Consider the following 21,780-nt stretch of genomic DNA (forward strand, 5'->3'; position numbering starts at 1 on the left):
GGAGACAAAGTATAAAACCTGTAAAAGATACAAATTTTAGGGAAGAAACAAAACAAGTTGACTTCATGTTTTAAATCAAAGTTTTAAAAATTCATGGTAGACTTGGTTCATAAAGGACTATTTTTTTTTTTTTTTTTCAGTTCGAGTTGAATTTTCTTCAATTCAAAGCAAGTTTTCTTTAGGAAGAGTTGCTGAATCCATAGACATATAGAGTCCATAGAGTGGGTAGAAGATACTATAACCATTAACCTAGTCACTGGAAAAAACATTCCAATAGAGCAATTATGTTTAGTGAATTACATTCAGATCCCTCTACTCTGTCAGTTGTATCTTCTTTGGATTTTTCTTTCATAAACCACAACACAGAGAACACAAAAAAAGAAGGAAGCTAATGCAGGGACCATGGTGAACATCCATTCTCTGAGTGAAGAGGACAGAGCCCCATGCTTAAGGTCTGGAGCTTGAGATCAGAACTGAATATCTGAAAGTGACCTCCTACTGTGACAAGTATAATAAATCACCTGTGATACTCATCAAAAATGCAAATTCTTGCATTTCACCATAGCTTTAGTAAGTCAGGACCTCCTCAAGAAAGGGCCTGGGAATTTAAATTCCACTAATTCTCCATGTGGTTCTGAGTGTGTATTAACATTTGGAACCCAAATAAAGGCAGTTTAGAAATTTTTAAAAAAATTATATGATCCAATTGCCTGAAAATAATTAGGCCTCCTTTTAAGAATATATTTGTAACCTAGGATTACAAATTTTATAGTATTTTGTCTGTGGTGCCATTACTTTTTACCTAGATATTTCATTCCTTATAGATATTGCTCTGGATTGTATTTTTCTGCTTACTTGATCTCTTCAGAAGTAGCCAACACTCTAATACTCATCAAAGACTTTCTAAAATGGGAAAACAAACAAATAAACAAACAGCTGTGTGGGAGAACTAGGTCCAAGAGCTAACATCAGTCTTTTGATCTCTCTGAGCTTTGGTTTTTATCTCCTCTCAGATATGGTTTGGACTCTAGCAGGAGCTGTGAAGGTAAGGCCAGTGTGTGGAACTGACCTGAGTAAGCCCATCAGCAATGATGGGAGACGGGCCATTGGAGCACACTCACTGCATTTAAGGGGGCTACAACTGTTCAGTTCTAACAAAAGGCTAGCAGGCAAGACTTCAAGACCCAGAATTACCATGGTGTCCTGATTTTCCAGGGAAGCTAGAAGTCCCGCTTATAATGGGAAATCTCCTAATTGTTAAAGGATTGAAACTAATGCAAAATATCTATCATATAGCACAGGCCCGTACTTCAAGGAGTAAATAAAGCACTTTGGTTAACAAGATTTAGCCTATAGGCCTCCTTACAATCCTTCCTAGTTATGGAATCCTTTCCATCTCCTACCTTTCTCAGCCATCCAGATCTAAGTTACCATATTGGCAACTCTAGGCACATGAAGATTACCTAAACGATAACTAGCAGAAACCAGTTAGAGGGTATTTTCCTAAAAACATAATCCTGTCTAATTAAAAAAAAAAAAATCACATTAATTTTTAAAAGGGCAAGTCTAAAGAGGGCATTCAACAGAGCAGATGCCTGATTGTAGAAACTTAAATTGTTCCTCCTCATTGATTATGTCATGGCCAATGACTGTGTCTATAAGGTACGTTAGCATTAGATAGGACTGAAAGGTCTCAGCAGTCAGATTGCCTGTGATTCATTAAGTCTGTCATGTCAGTGGTAGGGCCTGTATTTCCACGTTAGGTACACTGACAATGGAGATAGCTAATTAGGACAGATAAACATTTCAGATGTCTTACTCTTTGATAAATCATTGTCTTCAGAAATCTTCCTTTACCTTCCTATAAATTCATTCAGTCTTTGAAGTTTTGAAGTTTTTTTCTGTCTTAAAAGGTAGATATATCTAACACAATCTTGTTGAATTAAAAAAAAAAAGGCCATTGTGTACTTAGAAAGCCTACTTTGGCATCTTGGGGCACCCGAGTAGCTCATTTGATTGAGCTTCCCACTCTTGGTTTTGGCTCAGGTCATAATCTCAGGGTCGTGGGATCGAGACCCGAGTCAGGCTCACTCAGCATGGAGTGTGCTTGGGATTCCCACTCTCTCTGTCTTCTTCTGCCCCTCCCCTGCTAAAATAAATAAATAAATCTTAAAAAAAAAAAAAACAGAGTTTTGGCATCCTCTATGAAGCACTGAAACCCCATCTCCACACACATTTATGTATGAAAGATTCAGTTCAGGAAGTTTCCCTCAGTAGTATTTAGAATGTTTGCACCAAGTTACTAGATTTCTGCTCCTTCTGTTCAAGTGTCCTTTACTCTGTTTAAGAACTGGAAAAATCTGGAAGTTCCATTTGGCATTTTATACAGTAGTGACTCATTAAATATTTCCAGGTTATTAAAAGCCCAAGTATTTATAGAATAGTGTATTACCCTTACCACACTCATTTTTTGGGGGGAGGAAGTGTGACTGGGGATCTCTGAGGATATATTGAGGATACACTTGGATTGAAGAGGGCTTCCTTGTTCTGCCACTAATCCCAGGATTGGGGAGAATAAGACTTAGCATTTGTTGATTCTCTAGGTGCCAGATGCTTTGTGCACTTTATTTCTGACATCATAGACCCTCTCCAAAATAGTTACTCCCAAGTTGTAGCTGAAGAAATTAGAGTCAGAGATAATAAGGGGCTTGTCTGAGTAACTAAGCTAGGTTCAGACCAATTCTGTGTGGCTCTAAAGTCCATAGTCTGTGCATTACTTGGCTGGTGCCTCCCAGCACCTGCAGAGTGGAGAGAGGGTTTTCTAGGCCCATTCTTCTCATCTGCAAAACATGGGAGTTGGACAAGATGATCACTAAATTCTGTTTCACTTCTAACATCCTATACTGGTATTTCAGAGCTCCATGCTGCAGAGAATATGACTCATTCTTAGGCGAAACCCTTTGGATGTTTTCAGATACCTCTGATCCTGGCTAAGATTTTCAAACAGGATGTTGACAGATATACTTAGTATTAATCTTGTCTCCCATGGCATTTGGATGCCTGCCAATTCTTTGTCACTCTGAACAATGGAGAGCATTATTTTCTCTGTTCTTTTATTTTCACATAAACCTACTCTCTACTGTTTCTTTTCCTAATGCTGGCATGGGTTTATATTTAACCAGACTCTGACTTTTTTTTTTTTAAATCTTTATTTGCACATTTGACCAACTCTCATACACATTTCTAAAATTTCTTTTTAAATCCATAAAAATCTAAGTTTTTTCAGAACATCATGTAAAACAATACTGTACCTTCGTAAGACTGGACAACAATGATAATGTGATTTAGAGAACCACTGCAAGTTGCCAAGTGAACTGTTAGATTGATAGAGATTAATTCTCTCTGTATCAGTGATGTATCTAAAAAGCTATGTATGCACTTCGAAGTACTTCTCATTATACTAGGAATCTGTATTAAGCTCACATAGATTATTCTAAGGCATTTGGAAATCTAGGCTGCATCTCAACTAAGGTGAGAAACTTAGATACTAAGCCAATTTTGTGTAAGTTAGAAATGACTGCATCTGTACTTTACTGCTAGTTCCATCTAGGACTTGATCTTTCTGATGATTAGATTTACATGGTAACAAAACTAAACAATGACAGCAGCAAAACACAGGCCCTCAATTATCTCAGGATTATCCACCTTTTCTCTTGAGGTAACAAGGTTCTATAATGTTGAGTTTGTTAACTTGGGGGCTTTTAACTCTGCTCCCAAACTGTAATGACACCTTAATTCTGATAAAAAGAACTTAAGCAAGGCACCTGGCTGGCTCCGTCAGTTGAAGCCTCTGCCTTTGGCTCAGGTCATGATCCCAGGGTCCTGGGATCCAGCCTGATGTGAGGCTCTCTGCTCAGCAGGGAGCCTGCTTCCCTTCCTCTTTCTGCCTGCCTCTTTGCCTACTTGTGATCTCTGTCAGTCAAATAAATAAACAAAATCCTTAGGGAAAAAAGAAAAAGAAGAAGAACTTAAGTTGGGGCTTAAGTGACTCAGTCTGTTAAGTGTCTGACTCTGGTTTCAGCTCAGGTCATGATCTTGATGTCTTAGGGTGGGGCTCAGTGCTCAGCGCTCAGCTCAGCGAGGAGTCTGCCTGAGATTCTTTCTCGCTCTCTTTCCCTTTGCCCCACCTCTCCCGCTTTGCATGCCCTGTCTCTCTCTCTAAAATAAATCAATTTTTGGAAAAAAGAACTTAAAAGTCTTCAAATAATAGTTTTTGAAATTCAAAAGTTGGATGCTTAACTGACTGAGCTGCCCAGGCACCTGGGCATAACATTTTTTTCCCCCATTCCTAATAATGATATTCTCCTAAAAACCAACACATGTTGACTATTTTCTTTATGCAAGGCAACAATACTTGGTACAGTGAGAGAATACAAATATGCTAACAGTGTAATACAATTCCTTTAAAGGGCTTATGGTGTAGTAAGTAATAAATGGACACAAATGGTTTATAAGCCAGAAGAGGTAAAAGCCATTAAAAGAACATAAGTGCCTGAGGAGGCCTGAAGAGGTGGCATTTCACCTGGGACTTGAAGATCAGGACAATTTTGAACAGGGATATGAAGAATTAGGGAGAAATATTCCAGGAAAAAGAAATAAAACAAAAATCATCATGACTTTTATCACTGGGTCCTTTCTTCTTCAATTTTCTTCTGTATCCAGCCAACTCCCATGCATCTTTCTCTAAATGGTTAACTCACGTTAATCATTTAAGCCTCATCCCTCAGGAATCCTCCTTCATCCTCAAGGTTATGAACTCAGTTTGATTGGGATTAAGGTATGTCTTTCTAAGTGTTCCCCATTTCATTCAATTAATCCCCTGCAATTTATTTTCACAAGTTAGAATCCTAGGAATCATCTTTGTTAACTTCATATCCATCCTCACATCCAATTCAACACGTGTCTCACTAATTCTATTTCCAGAGTAAAGATCAAGCCAATTTTAGATAAAATATGTGGCACATACATACAATGGACTATTACTCATCCATGAAAAGGATCGTTGTTTTAATGTTTACTCTGACATGGATTACCTTGAAAACATTATGCTTAGTGAAATTAGCCAGAAACTGAGGTATAAACATTGTATAATCCCTCTTATATGAAGTACCTATAATGGACAAAGTCCTAGAAACAGAAAGTAGAGATTACCAGGGGCTGGAAGGAAGGGCGAGTTATTGTGTAAAAAGAAGAGAATTTTTTTGGAGATAATGAAAAAGGTTTTAATATCTTTAGTTGTGATGGTCACACAACACTGTGAGTGTATTAAATGCTCCTGAGTAATGCACCTACCAAGAGTTAAGATGACAAATGTTTTATGTCTATTATACCACAATCAAAACAATTTTTTAAAAGTTAACTGAAATCCATTCTATTCAATTCTGCTTCTTTGGTCCCAGCCACTACTAACTCTCACCTGGACTACTGAAATACTCAGATTTGATCTAGTCTCTGCCTATCCTTACACACTCATCCTGTTATTTTCCCCCCATTTACTTCTCTCTGGGGATATTAGACTTGTTACTATTATGAAAAAACACAAAACTACATTTCTGAAACAGTTTTAAGACTTGCTATTTCCATCAGAAAGTACCCACCATTTGCATCGACGCTGAACGAAATAAGTCAAGCAGAGAAAGACAATTATCGTATGGTTTCACTTACACGTGGAACATAAGGAATAGTGCAGGGAACCACAGGAGAAGGGAGGGAAAACTGAATGGGAAGAAATCAGAGAAGGAGACAAACCATGAGAGACTCTGGACTCTGGGAACCAAACTGAGAGTTAGGGAAAGGATGGGGGTGGGGGGATGTGGTGACTGGGTGATGGATATTAAGGAGGGCACATGTGGTGGTGAGCACTGGGTGTTATACATAATTAATGAATCATTCAACATTACATCAAAAACTAATTTTTGGCTAATTGAACATAATTTTAAAAAGAGAAAAAAAAACTTGCTATTTCCTTTTGGAATATGCTTTTCTTCTGCCTCTCTGCTTCACTGACTCTTTCTTATAATTCATGTTTCAGTTGAAATGTCCTCTCCTTCTTAAAGAGTTTTTTTGCTGACCTACCTCATTAGTGTGTTCTTCCCTTCTATTCCAACCTTTACTTTATATCATAGAGCTCCATTTATTTATTGCAGTGATCTCAATCTGTAGCTTTTCTTCTTACCAGTGTATTTCGATTGAGCAATTGGGTAGTGGCGATGCCATTGCCTAGGATGGGAGAAGATAGGAAAAGACCATGTTTGAAGCACAGTTAAGTTGGAAGGTTAGATAAACAAGAGGAAATACAAAGTTCACCTGCAAGTATATGAGTCTAGAGTCAAAAAGTGAAAGATGGAACTGAGATACAAATATAAGAATTATTAGACTATCAGTGATATTTGAGGCCATAAGAATGAACAAAATAATTCAGGGAAAACCTGAAGATTCAGAGGAAGAATGGGTCTTGAACTAGGCCTTAAATATCTTTAGAGATTCTATAAAGTAGATTTCAATAAATTAGACAAAGAAGTAACTAATAAGGAAGAAGAAAAACCAGGATTCTGTGGTTTGACATAGGCCAGGAATGGAAATCTGTCAAGAAGAAAGGGGTGGTCATTTGTGTTATACAACACTATAAATTCAAGTAACAGGAGCACAGCAAGGTTTACACTGGCTCTGGCATCATGAAGGTTGTTGGGGACCTTGATTGCACTTTCAATGGAAGATGATCATCTAAATGGGGTGGAGGGACTAAGACTGGTGGATTAAATGGCAAATGGGAAGGGTGTGAGCAGTTGAGGACTGTAGAGTTGCTTATCTTAGAATAAGAGTGGGAAAAGGTACTGAATGATGAGAAATCAGAGCAAGTTTTTGCAGAGATGTGAGATACCAACATGTTCCTATGCAGATAAGAATGATCTGGAAAAGAGGAGTCTGTGATGCAAGTGTGAAGCAGGGTAAATTTTAAGGGACATACATAGGAAGGTAAGAAGCATGGGGTCTAGAGCACTAGTGGAGGATAGAACCTTGAACGTGAGGAGGAACTTTTTCCACTGATAAGAAAAAGCAATCAGGAGAACACATGTGACAATATGAAGCAAGAATTTAGTTTTGGTAGTGGAAAGATGAGAGAGTCCCCTTTTGACAGCCGATGTATTCATAGTAAATTATAGGTGAAGTCATCAGCTGGGTGTAAGTGTGGGGGAGGGGAGCAAGGTTTGAGAAGAGATAAGAAGGTAGAGAATAGTTGTTTTAGAGAGTGAGAAAGCAGCTTCCTGGAAAAAAATAATCTCAGCCCTTTGGCTGGGCAAAGTTAAATGCTCATCTGAGATCTGTAATCATGCAGAGTAAAACCAATCAGGCAGGTTTTGTTACTTTGTCAGCAGGAGTAGAGACCAGAGATAGAGGGCTTCCATCATAGGTTTTGTCGGCAAGGGATGGAGAGAGGGAATATGAGTATGTAAAGGGAAATTTTAAGAAATAAATCTAGAAAGATAAGGTGAGTCTACTTTATGGAGGGCTCTGAATGTTGGCTAAAAAAATGAATTTTATTTCACTGGCAATGGGAAGCTGTTGAAGTATTTCTGACTATGAAAAATGATATTACCCAAAATCTACTTCTGCATGATTTATCTTCCCTTAATGTAAAGTGCTGAAATGACTGAAGAAAAGAAACCAATGAGGCCATTTGTGAAGGACCAGGGATTAGATAATCATGATTTAAATGAAAGTAAGTAACAGCTGACTTGAGCCAGATCACTGAAGGTTAAATTTCTAAGAGATCTTGGTATCTATGGGAACCAGACCAGCTTGATGGGAGCATCAGGCCACAGGGGAGAGAATCTTAATGTCTGGGCTAGGATTAGGCAGGATATTACCTAAATATCTGTCTGGAATCTGTCTGGATATTATCTAAATAAATGTCTGGAAGCAGATATACATCAAGGGATATATTGGTCAGTCACTAAATGAGTGAGAATGCAAAATGTCACCTAAAGTATTAAAACCAAATAAATCATCATAAAATTGTTGACCAGTGATAAAGCTAGAAGATGTCAAGAAGAGTTCAGAAAGCAGGAGGCCCGATGAGCAGGATCAGGGTGGCTCAAGGTATAGGCTCTAGCCAACACAAGAATGCTGGTTACAGGTCCGAACAGCTGAGTAGGGCAGGGAGACCAGACAGTTTTAAGAGTAGATATAAAGGATTTTGGAACTAGTGGTCAGTCCAGTTTTACAGGATTGACCAATGTAATGACAAGCCCCTGACTTGAACACGGGTGTCAGATTTTAAGCCATCTAAATATATGTACATGACATTGGTCACAGCTGAAATAGTAAAGTAAAAAGTCACAAAATAACACAGCTAGAGATAGGTCAGAAGCAACTTATTATGATACAGTGCAGCACAATCAGCAATCGTTCAAATCACTCACAGGATTTGATAATCTACTTCAACCTGGGAGCCAGTAGCTGTGCTAACAACTCCGTGGGTATCTGAAAATACAATTTGTTCCCTGGGAAATCTGCCATATGGGCCGGTACTGAATTTTTAATTTAGTAGGCAAACTCATTCCATCACCTAGCAATTCATAAACATATTAAGCAATAGAGCACCAGGACCCATTAAGTTTTGTTCAGTATCCATCCATCTAACATTTCATGACCCTGAAGCATCAGGCACTGTGCTAGGCTGTGGATACAAAGAAAAATAAGACACCATCTCTTGTTTCTTTTTAAGAAACCTCAAGTCTATTGGTAATAAAGAATAAGCAAAAAGATACTTGTAATAGATTTTATGACTTTGGTATACTCAAGATCTATTGGTTATGTAACTCATGGGAAGGCCAGGGAGTGGGTGGGGAGATGCTAGGGGTGGTGGAAATGGCTGCAAAAGAGATTCTGAAAAAGGATCAAAAGACAAAAGAAGGCAAGGTTGGGAGTTGAGAAGAAAGGTTATGACATCTTAGAAAGAGGAAGTGGCGAATGCAAAGCCTTTAGGTAGCAGGCAGCATGGTACTTTGGGGGAAAATTCCTAGTCGTTGAATATGGCTGTCATATTTCAATTAGGCTTGAATTTTGCTCATTTCATGTAGATTTTATTTCTCTCATATAATCTTTTTATTATATTTTCCCCTCCTGCGATTTGAAGTTCAATCAAGATTTTTTTTACCGTTGCTTCACTTTTATAAGCACCAAATAGTGTTTAATATAATGGATGCATGTAACTCCAGGAATAATATGAATACAATTTCACCAAAATAGAAATACACATGTGAAACCAGTCATTAAGAATGGAGAAGAGTGTTTATTACTTTAAATTAACCCAAAGGAAAGCTGATGTAATTGAGGCAATAAGACTATAGGTCTATCACTTTTCTTTGGGAATGATTTCAAAGGACCAAAGTCTTTTTATATAACATTAATAGGAGTGTTCATCATGTGCTCACGGGGAAGGAAAAAAGAAAACCTCAAACCAGTTTCCATTTCCTTAAGAATTTATTCGGAACTGAATTCTTAGCATATTGGTACTGCTTTATTGACAAATAAATTAAGGTGCTTTATTTTACTTGCCAATATTCCCTCATATACATTGTTGTTTGGAACTCACAGCTTCTGCTAAATAAATTACTTCCCTTTGGCTTTAGATCAAAAGCAACTTCAAAAGAAGGACATCTTTTCTCAAATTCAATTACTGACTCTTGGGACTTATATGGAAAAGTTATGATTATGGAAAAGAAAAGATCATCCACTTGCATCTGGAAATGTTTATAGCATTAATATAGATGGATTATATAAGGTCTGGTTCCAATATTTTCTTATGAGTAATTAGTGGAAGATAAGCCCTAAGTCTTGCTTTCAGAGTAGGCAGCTCTGTGTTTCGTTCCATGTCCCCTGACATTCTGCTGGATTTGTGGTGTTAATTACATTCCACTAACTTTCTCTTCTAAGACCCCGGGACTCTTAGCTGCTAAGGTTCACAAGTAAAATCAATTAGATAAATTTGGCATTTCAACTATCTCATGTAATCCTTTTTAAACTCTTAGTGATAACTATATATGGGATTCTGTAGCACAGTCTTGGTTTCAAATAGTTGTGGGTTTTTTTTTTTTTTAAGATTTTATTTATTTATCTGAAAGAGAGAGAGCGAGCGAACCCAGGAGCATGAGTGGGAGAAGGCAGGGCAGAGGGAGAGGGACAAGCAGACTCCCTACTCAGCAGGGAGCCCAATGCGATGTGATGCAGGGGTGATCCCAGAACCCCAGGATCATGACCTGAGCTGAAGGCAGATGCTTACTGGACTGAGCCACCCAGGCACTCCCTGGTTTCAAATAGTTTTTAGTATGAATATAAATTTATATGTTAGATTTTATGGCAGTCAGTATCTTGATTTTTAGTTCTAGTAATATGATTTCTGTAGGTATGTGAGATATTAAAACTTAATTGAAAGTATATATTCAAAGAGTTCTCCTTTTAAAACTCCAGGTAATCTTTGAAAGAGAGCCAACAAAACTGATATATGGATTAACATTATATGTAACTTTAAGATTTTTTATTTATTTATTTGACAGAGAGGCAGGCAGAGAGAGAGAAGAGGAAGCAGGTTCCCTGCTGAGCAGAGAGCCCGATGAGGGGCTCGATGCGGGGCTCGATCCTAGGACCCTGAGATCATGACCTGAGCTGAAGGCAGAGGCTTTAACCCACTGAGCCACCCAGGCACCCCACATTATATGTAACTTTAAATGAAAATGAATAGCACCTGGTTGTGGCATACTTGGAAAAAAAAAAAAAAAGCATATTGAAAATTAACTACCTTTTATCGGAAATTTACTTAGCAACCTGGGATAAAACTGTACATTTTGGCACTCATCCAGAGTTGGAAAAACCTGTTTACCCTAAAGTACCACCAAAAGTGTTTCTCTAGTGAGCTGGATAAAGCATCTGGAAAGGAATCTTTGTCAAATAGGTTTTGAACTCTTGGGATCAGCTCAGAAGATGAGACTTTTTTATCATAAGTCAGAATCCTCTTGTATACATAGCTCAGTGTGGTAAAAGTTTTATTACCCATTACCTTATAAATTTAGGAATATTAGAGTGAAGGTAATGTTAGGATTCTATAAAACTAAGAAGGTTTGATCCTATTGACCTGAGTTTTGTAAGTGCTTTTTTTTTTTTTACCTTTGAGGCCTCATAATTTATAATCCTTGCTTTTGGCCATTCGTGAAACATACATGTACCTCTCTACCATCTGTCTTGTATCCTTTCATTCTTTAGTTTCAGAAATTTCACCTTTTGGAATTATAATTGATAAGTTCATAAGAATTCAAGATCGGTTTGTGACTAAGGGGTCTTCCCACTTTTGTTTGCCAAGTTTGAGTCAACATCCCTTGGAATGGGAACAGTGCTCTTTCCTTATTCACCAGGGTTAGCCAGTGAAAAAAAATGGGCCCATGGACCATGCTTAGACCATCTTTGTGGAGCTGATGTTCTGCCAGTGGGCTTAGGTCTAGAAGACAGCTTGTCATGGCAAGACTTCCAGGTCTTACTGGAAAAGCAGAGCAACATTCTCAGCTGTAATTTCTGGGATTAAGGAAAGCATCTCTAGAAGAGCAAAACTGTTCTCAGATCGTACAGGCACCAATTATTATGCCAGCTTCTTCTGGATCTAACTGCATATTACACAAATCAGGAATAATGATGTTCCTCTTACATTCCCTCTTGATTTCTTCTTAGTTACATCTTTTTTGTCCAACATGAAATTGTGGCATTATTTGATAAGATAATCTGGTCCAAGTCAGGGTATCTATTTTTTTCTTTTTTTAAAAAAATTATTTTTTTAATTTCTTTTCAGTGTTCCAGAATTCATTGTTTATGTACCACACCCAGTGCTCCATGCAATACATGCTGTCCATAATACCCACCACCAGGCTTACCCAACTTCTCGCCCCCCTCCCCTCCAAAACCCTCAGATTGTTTCTCAGAGTCCACAGTCTCTCATGGTTCATCTCCCACTCCAATTTCCCCCAACTCCCTTCTCCTCTCCAGCTCCCCATGTCTTCCGTGTTATTCCTTATGCTCCACAAATAAGCGAAACCATATGATAATTGACTCTCTCTGCTTGACTTATTTCACTCAGCATAATCTCTTCCAGTCCCATCCATGTTGATTCAAAAGTTGGGTATTCATCCTTTCTGATGGAGGCATAATACTCCATAGTATATACGGACCACATCTTCCTTATCCATTTGTCCATTGAAGGGTATCTTGGTTTTTTCCACAGTTTGGCAACTGTGGCCATTGCTGCTATGAACACTGGGGTACAGATGGCCCTTCTTTTCACTACATGGCAGTGTATCTTTAAAAACAAATATTCTTATAGACCAACACAGTGCACATAGGGGGATGTATCTAATAAGTATACAAGAGTATGTATCTAACACTATCCTACTACCAGAAATAAATCCTGTGCTTTCAAACAAAAGACCCCCACTTGTCCAGTGGAATCTTGCTCTGTGCATCCTTTCTCAATTTGATGAGCTCAAGCCCCCCAAAAGTACCCACTCATTCCTCCAGACTTATTCATATGACCAATGTAGCTATTCTCTACTTCAGCCTCCTATCAGGAAACACTGAGTCATTAAATGAAATCATACTGAGGTTTCTGGGGAATGCAGGAGAGAACAGCATTCACTTTTTCTACTTGGGCACCAAGATGTTTGTACCCGGAAAAGCTACACTGACTGGTGTTCCAGCTGGCTGACAACTGTTTGCAACCCCACATTCTCCAGTTCATCTTATGTTGACAAACCTCTGTCCGTTGATGTTTGACAAAGGAGCGTCCCACTGTTTATCTGCAAATTGTCTGCCTTCTCAGCTCTAATCTGGGTTGTTTGACAACATTGCCAAACAGCACATGCTCTTCTGGTGATCACAACAGTCTCCATGGTTAAGTAGGAAACCTTTAAAATTGATCAAGGTCCAATTCCCATGTGCCTGGTTTGACATCAGCTGGTGCTTGCCCTTTTATCCAACTTCTCTGGATCTAGAAGCTGGGATACTTAAAAAAAAAAAAAATTCCTAAGGGATGGACAGAAGGAAGGGACACCATTTCCGGATAATAGTATAATTCCAAAATTAGTCTTACAAACAAAGGAGGGAGGAGACCTTGAGATCATTGAATTCCCACAGCTGGTATAGCTAGCAAAGGTCCAAATTTTGGACCCCTACCAAAAATCTCAGAATGGATCTTCTTACCCTTTGTTAATTATAAAATGAATAGATTTCCAGGCCTTTTGCAAAGGAAGGGCCTAAATATGCAGTTTGAAATTGAAAGTAGATAAGTTTTGTACTTTCCTGACAAGATATGACTGATGCTTCAACTCGTGGGTATCTTCTCTAAGTTTATAAGGTAAACTAAAATAGATTAAAAGAGGATAGTGAGAAGTATTTTTTGTCTTCTGTCCAGAAAGCTTTCCCATTTACCTTTTTCTGATAACATTTCCTTGCCCTTGACCTCTGGCACATGACAAAGGTATGGTCAATAATAACATCCCATGGCCTTGGCCACAGCGATTGATCCATGGGTTAGAATGTGATACAAATCCGGTTGATCAGATTCCTTCCGTGAAATACTGAATAAATACTGTGAGAAAGAAGTTCTGTTCCCTGGAATTGGGTGTAAGTTAAAGTTCTTTGGTTGTCCAAGTATTATAAGCCAATGCTTATTAAAGTTACTTAAAAAAAGAAAGAGAGAGAAAGTTAATCAGAAAGAGGGTAAGATAGCTATTCACAAGGCTTCCCTTGGCTCAAGGGGGAAGGGACATTGTGATGAACCATCGCACTGGACTTCAGAGAATGGAAGAGGAACACAGGAGATCATGCTTCTGCTACGGAAGAAAGAGGGAAGTGGTTCTGAGCAGGCAGAAGCACATCTTCACTCAAGATGAGCACAGCTGGGCCGTCCTTCCTGATCTGCACCTGAGGTCGTTCAACTGGGGCCAGTAGCAACGAGGAGCCAAATGAGCCATCCAAAAGCCCTGTGTCTCTGCCTCCTTCCTTCTTTTCTGCTTACACTTGCATTTCGGTTAAAGTTTCATTTTGGTTTTTGTCACTGGCAACCCATAAAGTCCTCAGCAACACCTAGTTCTCACATGAGTGATTTTTCAGGCCGAGAGGTTTCCAGAATGTCCTTTTAAAAATTAGAATTGCCCTAACTTTGCCCATAGTGAATAAGTAACATATCTTGGGATCTTCATGAAATTTCTGCAGGGAGTCCTGGAGCAGTGGCTTATCCTTGAAGGAAACCTGAAATCAGACTTTGGCTGTGGGGTTCTATTTTAGGAAGCTGCTCTATTTCAGAAGGACTTCAGTGGACTAAAGAAGAGACAACTGACAGGAAATCTCTTAGTGAGACCTAGAGATTATAAAGATAAATATAAACTATTTCTATGAGGTAAATACTGAAACTCCTCAGGAACGTCTTATACTTAGCACATGTTGAAGTTACCACTCCTACGTTCTCTCATTGTCCCTGTTGTTAACTACCGACATTTATTGGTCTACAATGTAGAATATCCCACCTTGCAATAGCTTCTATTTTTTGAGGATTAGGTAGAAGTGCTTAAAAGAAAACCCTTTTCTGAAGATGTTGGGATAATGTGTATGTCTGAGGGGGGAAATCTCCACTTTTTGTTTTCCTAAGTTCTTGTAACCTCTGTCCAAGATAGTCACACCCTTGACAGTGGTAGGGAAGTATAGGCTGTCTGTTTACGCTTCCACCAACCATCAGATGAAAGCCCATGCAGCCTCAATAAATGGCTGGTGAGGAGAGCCTGGGTGGCTCAGTGGGTTAAGCCTCTGCCTTCGGCTCAGGTCATGATCTCAGGGTCCTGGGATTGAGCCCCGCATCGGGCTCTCTGCTCGGCAGGAAGCCTGCTTCCTCCTCTCTCTCTCTCTGCCTGCCTCACTGCCTACTTGTGATTTCTCTTTATCAAGTAAATAAATAAAATCTTTAAAAAGAAAAGAAAGAAATGGCTGGTGAACAGTATGTTTTGACAAGGTCCCACCATTTGAAACAGTGAGATCCCAGGGCCTTCCTTGATACTTTCTTTGAAAACTCTGGTAAGATAAATATCTGTGTTCCATAGTGAAAGGATGGTTGTATGTAGAACTATTGATCAAGTAATTGGTTCTTCATCTGAGGAAGAACAGCCTTTCAAAGAGCTAGGCTGATAGAAAATTAAGAGCACAGGATGGCATTGTTGAAAAAACCTAGACCCACATGGACAACTACACAAGATAAACAGGAATATGACCTCTTTCTGAATGCTCGGAACTCTACCAACTCAAGATTTTACTTGGGCCCAAGGCACTCTCATTAAAATACACTTAAAACTGACAGGGTGTTAGTCATTATATCCTAGTGAGGATCGTTTTTCCCCCGGTTGAGATAAAATTCACATAACATAAAATACACCATGTGTACAATTTAAGTGTATAATTCATTCATTTTCCTATATTAACAATACTGTGCAACCACTATCACTGATTAATTCCAGAATGCTCTTTTCACCCTCAAATCCTAGGGTTTTTTGTTTGTTTGTTTTTTAATACCTCGTTACAATAGGAACTTTGATCCAGGGGAAGTTTGTAGGAGGACAGAGAGTAAGAGGCCTGAGTTCCCTGGGGTGGACATCCTGATAAAAGATACTCTTGAAAATATTGATCACAGTTGGCTCTGGGATGTTGACAAAGAGATAAATCTCTTGATTTTTTTTTAACAATATAGCAGCAATAGTCTAATTCTTAAAATTTAATAGTGTTTAAAAACCGTCTTGGGCCCCTGAAAATCACTGTCGTGTCGATCGATCGTTGTTCATGCCTCCCTGAAAAGAATGGCTGGCTCTGGCCGGACACGGAGTCCTAGAGAAGCTTGCTCTGGGATGTACCTGCATTGACTCGGAGCATCTTCTTAACAGGAATAAAACCAAGAGATGACTCAGTGCTGATATGGCTGTTATCCGGGCAGTGAGAGTTTGCACATTGGGACTAGATACCTTGCTTGGTGTAAGAGCTGTGCATATTAGGAGAAAAGAATTGAAAGAAAAAAGAAATCCAGAAGAATGCATCATAAACTGGCTTGAGATCTATGAACCAGGTCCCTGATGTTTTGGTCAAAGATAAGAGCTTTCATCATAGCAAGTGACCTAAGGCTCATGTACCAGCAACACTTAGTCACGAATGATTTTTGCAAAGTAACTTTGCCCTCTTCAGACAAAAGAAACAAAGACACTTTTTGAAATTTAACCTTAGCTTCCTGCATACTAAGGTTTACTAAAAGGTGACCCTGAAGGGGTACAATAGACATTTCACTGAATTATGCTAGTAAATAAAGCCATAAGCACTTTAGGTGCAGGCTGTGGAAACGTAGGAAGGAATCTGCCTTGGGCTGTGATTATTTGCACAAAGCAAAATCAACAAACAACACTCAGGCTGTAAGTAAGTTTCCTGCTGTGCCAGTTTTATAATAAAGGTGTTTTTCATTTCAGTTGAACTTTCCATTGACTTAAATCATTTATTTCCTTGGAGGTAATTTAAGTACATGGCCAATGAAGAAGTTTACTGTGTTTATATAAAAAAGTTTGGTAGCTCACTGCTTCATCAAATTGAGAATATGCTTAAAGGTATTCCTAATATTCTGGAACACTCCTCTGATTAGAAGAGCTGAGCAGCAACCTAATATATATAAACTGACTTAGAAAATGAATCAAGCAAGGGGGAAAATGCACATTTGGGTAAAAAAATATTCTAATTTATTTGGCAAAGTCTTAATCTGCTTGTTAGAATATAGGCATCAATCTATAACTATAATAGAGAAGTAGCTTTATGTTAATCCAGGTAACACGTCATTTAGAATAAAAACTTTTTTTCCCTCTTGCAATTTCAATTGTTAAAATAAAGCACGCCTTCAGAGTAGGCAACCATGGTGTCACTTGATGGAGGCTGGAAGGGGATTCCTTTCCCAAAGTGGTTCACTCTCCCTTTTTATGGGGTCTGAAATTGTATCATGGGACATTTATTACTTGGATCACAAAGGTCTTTTGTTCATCAAGAAGAATCTATTTAAAAAATGCAAACACTCATAGATGGGTGACTCATTAAGCATTACATTATATTTTAACTTGACCACTGTTAAGAGTGTTTAGGACATGTGGGGTTTGTCCCTCACTCTTTCTTTCTAGGAATGGTTTATCTCTTCCTTTAAGTAAGTGCTTCTCTCCCAATCCAGCCCTGTGCTTCTGGTGGGAGCTGCCAGTCAGAACATTCTCCTTTTCCACCCTGATTTTCCTCTGCCCTGCCACCCAGTAGCAGGTGCTTGACTCAAGCTTGTCCAACCATAGTTCCCTACCCTTGGCCACAGACTGGTTCATGTCCCTACATGGGAACCCACACAGGGACAGAGTGCTTTATTATACTTTTTCTATCTAGAATTGGTGGGAAAATGCTTTCTTTTTCTCTCTGGAGGAAAGATGAGAACAGCCCATAGTTGCTCATGGCCATGTTTCCAGTCTCTTCTGACATCCCACTTGAGCGAATTAAGTCTCAGTGAAGAGAGAAGCAGCTGTGAGAGACGCAGAGTCTTTTGATGGTATCTGAGACCCTGCATCTATTGTACTATATATGGTTAACGGCATGCCCTTTCTTAGTTTGTTTACACTTATGACAATAAACTACCCTTTCTTCTTAAGCTGTAATGTATGACTGGAACATCTGTCATTTGCAAACAGAGGTCTGAGAACTGAAAACATTTTATAAAAGGACACAAGATAGCTAGGGGAGGGGTGTTGTTCTGGTCTAGGAATGTGTGTGGGAGGTGGGTCAATCCTCATTGTTGTATGGCTAAATGGAGGTCATTGTGTGTTAAAGTAACCAACATCTTTGCAGACTTTACTTTCAAATATGTTGAGAGGTAGAACAAGGTGACCAAAGTCTCTGAGAATGAAAGCTAATAAGACTCTGGGGCCAAAAGTGCTTTGACATTCTCTTGGGCTATTGAATTCAGGTTGAGGGGCATGGGAGCAATGGGAGAGCAATAAAGTGCAAATATTTTGTTTAACTCAGTGCACTGACTCAGTTTTTCCACAAAATAAAAGCAGCAACATATGGTCCAAAAGGAATCACTGTTTTCATCCATAACTGACCTTGGAATACCTGTCTTTATTTAAATTTATATCTGTTCATAATACATTAGGGTTTTGTATTTTTTTTTCCTGTACTGGTAGTTGTTTTTTGTGTTTTTGTTGTTTGTTTGTTTTTTAAAATTAGAAATATAGAGAGAAAATTGACAAAGGTAGGATTTCATGTTTCCTATCCTCTCTCAAACCATTAGAGTCCTCGTACCTCTGTTATTTTGATTTTGACCTACTAAAATATCAGAGGGACAAAATTGTTATTAGACAACAAATGGTATTTTTGTCAACAATGAGAATTATATACCTTGCAATAAGATCTTTTTTCACTAAATTCAAAATACAGTTGGGAAGTTGAAAGCTTCTCTCGGGTAAACTGGAGAACTTTCTCCAACGTGATGTACAATCATTATCAGCTTCTTGTGATGCAGCTTGGAATCTGGCTATGATGCCCTAGAATAAAGACCTTTAAGTGGATAATATCCTTGAATGGATTTTATTCTCTAAGTTTTCATGGTGGTAAAAGTAAATTCATAAACTATCATTATGTTCTGTGGAAAGGGAAAAACAAATTGACCTTCAGCATGTGTTTCAAGATGACTGTGTTGCATGCCATTTCAACCCCGGGAAAGTGCTATTCAGAAGAGAAAATTAAAACCAAACTCATTTTAAAGGTTTACCACGTGGCCAGGATGCGGACGTGTCTCCCCTTCTGAAGCCACCACATCGCCTACTTTCTCCTCCTCCATTTATTTCCACGGTCCTCCTCTTTTTCCAGAATTATTTATGAGTAATAAAGGAAGCCAGGGTAAGAATAATAGCATGTTTCTGGCTTTATAAGAGTGCCACACATGAAAGAAAGACATTTATCCGGGGGAACCACTGTTTTCCAAGAGATTCACCAGGCAGAATGTCACAGCTGTAGAACAGAGATGAGGATCCCTGTGCGTGGGAAGGGTGCAGGCACACTGGGGAGGGTGTAAGTGGCTGGCAGGAGCTTCCCTGCCTGGGTGTTGCTCACACTTATTTAACCTGGGGCAAAGTAATCGACATCCCTAAGCCTCCGCTGATTCCTCAGGAATCCATAAATGAACTTACTTCAGAGGTTATTCTGAGAATTAAATACACGTGAAGTGCTTAGCCAAACACCTGGCACATACTATTAAATGTTCACTAACATCATTCCTGGGTACAACGATCCAAGGGTTTTTCCTCCCGCACTTAGAGAAGACTTGTTCAAAACTCCAAACCATAGTGGCCATTACAGGTTTTCAGAATCACCCAGATTTCATCCTCACTCAGCATTCCCTGCTTGTTTCTGGCTCACTCATTCACGGGTTGTTCCAACACTCACTTCTTAACTTCCCTGCGCCTGCCCCAGCATATAAGCCTGTCTACACTTGAAGACAAGCTCCTCTCTTTGCCCCACTCCAGAGCTTCATCGCTTGGGTCTTCCTTAGGCGCGCCCTTTCCCTCGCTGCCACCCGGCTCATGCAAAGACCCTTCTCAGATCCATTTAGTCCAGCTCTTCAGCTTCACGGACTTTTCCTCTAAGGAACCCTTTATTCATTCCCTACCTCACGGACAGTGAACGCGAACCCAGCCTGGAGTCAGTTATTTGTGTCATGTCTGCTGTTCGCAGGGAATGGAGGTGGGGTAGGCCAGGTCAGCGTGCTGCTGGGCCAGGATTCTTCCTGGCCCTGGGGCCTTGCCTTTTGATCTGTGGCCAATAAAAGCATATACCTCACTCATGCCCTAGGGCCAGTGTAACTGTCACGTGGTAATACTGACCTCTAGGGGCTGGCTTCCCTTCACATAGAGTCCTTATCTTCTCATTGAGCTCCAGGACTGTGATGGCAGCCTCTTGCTTAGCTGTTGCCAAATCAGTTTGCAGCTTTTTCAGTTTCCTTTTGTGCTTTAGTTTCTTGAAAAAATAAGAGTTTCCGTCACTAGAGACAGACGCATCAAAGGAATAAAAAGAACTAATGAAGTCTGAACAAACATGGCCTTTGAAGCCCAGCTTGGGTAAACTAGTCCCTGTTTATCTAGCTTAAGTCCTTTCTGAGGTCTGTGAAACAAGTGCATGTGCTCCCGTCCGAGAGTTCCAGGCCCCAGCTCCAAAAGTCACTCTATACATCAGAGTATCTTTTACCCTCTTCAGGGTTTTAATCTGCAGCTGAACCTTGTATTTTGGTTGCTTATAGTAGAGGCAATTAGAGAACAACTCTAGTTGATGGTTGGCATTTGACCAGAGAGGTGCCCATGCCTAAAAGTGCCTGATTTTTTTTTTTTTTCAGTCTGTAAGTAAACTCACAAGAAATAGTGAGTGTGTTTCAGAGAGCCTTGCTTCTGTGTCATTTTCTACCCTAATACCATCAAGGTTTGCCTTCCAATAAACTCGGAAGAGTGTGATGCTACCATTGAAATGCTGATGTTTACAGATATTTACCAGGGTGTCTCTGCAGGGAAAGTGGTCAAGGGTACAAAATCATTGAGCAACAGAAGACAGGAATTGCTTTGCTGTAAAATAGTCTGGTTTATGACATCTAAGCCTTTGAAAGAACTACTTGAAGTTCTTACCTAACCAATTCACCTGGAGACTTTATGACTAGAAAGCTCTGTTTATAGATCCCAGAGTGAAATCGCTGTGTCAGAATTAGATTTATCTGACACTGTGGAAAAACTGTCTGTTGTGCAAAGTGTTGTATTTATACTTATGTACTGCTGCCCTGCTGCCTTTCCACTGAAGAGCTCACTTTGCCAAGTCTTTGTGGACTGGTAATTAGGAAGCCCAGAATATAAATGACTAACATTTCTTATCAGACATAAATCTTGAGATAGGGAAACAAATGGTTTTTCCACATCAGGGAAAACTTCAGGTAGCAGGGAATCACTTCCTTTTTTTTTTTTTTTTTTTTTTTGAGAGTAAAGCCAGTAGAATCAGTTCATCAAAGATGGGATTCTATAGTTGTAGACCACCCATTTTAAAGAGCACTTGTCTTTCAGACCAAAGCAGTATTAGGATTTCACAAAAGCTGAATTAATGGCAGACAAATGGTTAAAAGAGAATGTATTATTAAAATGGGAATGGTAGTCATGGGAATTTTTTAGTGGGAGTTGGCGGGGTAGAATCTAGCATGGTTCACCAACACGGTCCAGGAGAGAGGTGCCCTCATCCACAACATGAGTTCCTGGTCTGTTCAGCAGTTCTCTTAGAGTGTGGTTAGTATGCATATTCATTTCATCTTTGTACTAATTACGAAGCACCCCTTAGGTGTCAGGCAACTGTTGAAATATCAGCGCTGATAAGGCTCCATGCCACTAAGACTTTCTTACTATTTCCTTTCCTCTGGGTCTCTCTGTTCACCAAAATCCTTCAAATTTGACCTGTTTTGTAGATTAACTCAGAGAAGGAGACTGAGCTGATCAAGAAATATCTTGGCCTGGGTATTTGATAGCTAGCTGTGTTTCCCACAGGAAATTACTAGGTTGGCATGCTCGTTGATACCTCCCCCTCTTGTAAGTTGGTTTGTGCGAGTTCACT

The 21,780-nt window shown here is 39.3% G+C and overlaps 1 protein-coding gene and 1 long non-coding RNA gene across 5 annotated transcripts in view; one reads left to right on the top strand and one right to left on the bottom strand.

Annotated features, from left to right (window-relative positions):
- Positions 1-21,780, top strand: part of LOC116586637 — a 228,083-nt gene that overhangs the window by 156,339 nt on the left and 49,964 nt on the right. The window lies entirely within an intron of this gene.
- The window catches only part of CCDC192 (coiled-coil domain containing 192), a 194,650-nt gene that overhangs the window by 41,722 nt on the left and 131,148 nt on the right, over positions 1-21,780 (bottom strand). For 3 of the 4 annotated variants that reach the window (XM_032336841.1, XM_032336840.1, XM_032336843.1), the window contains exon 6: positions 20,028-20,160. In XM_032336841.1, the coding sequence (XP_032192732.1) occupies positions 20,028-20,160 (133 nt within the window). Of the gene's footprint in view, positions 1-2,305; positions 2,841-20,027; positions 20,161-21,780 lie in introns of those variants that run through there. The other variant, XM_032336842.1, reaches the window with a different exon arrangement.

This window comes from Mustela erminea, chromosome 3 (assembly GCF_009829155.1).
Source record: "Mustela erminea isolate mMusErm1 chromosome 3, mMusErm1.Pri, whole genome shotgun sequence".
NCBI classification, from domain to species: Eukaryota; Metazoa; Chordata; class Mammalia; order Carnivora; family Mustelidae; genus Mustela; species Mustela erminea.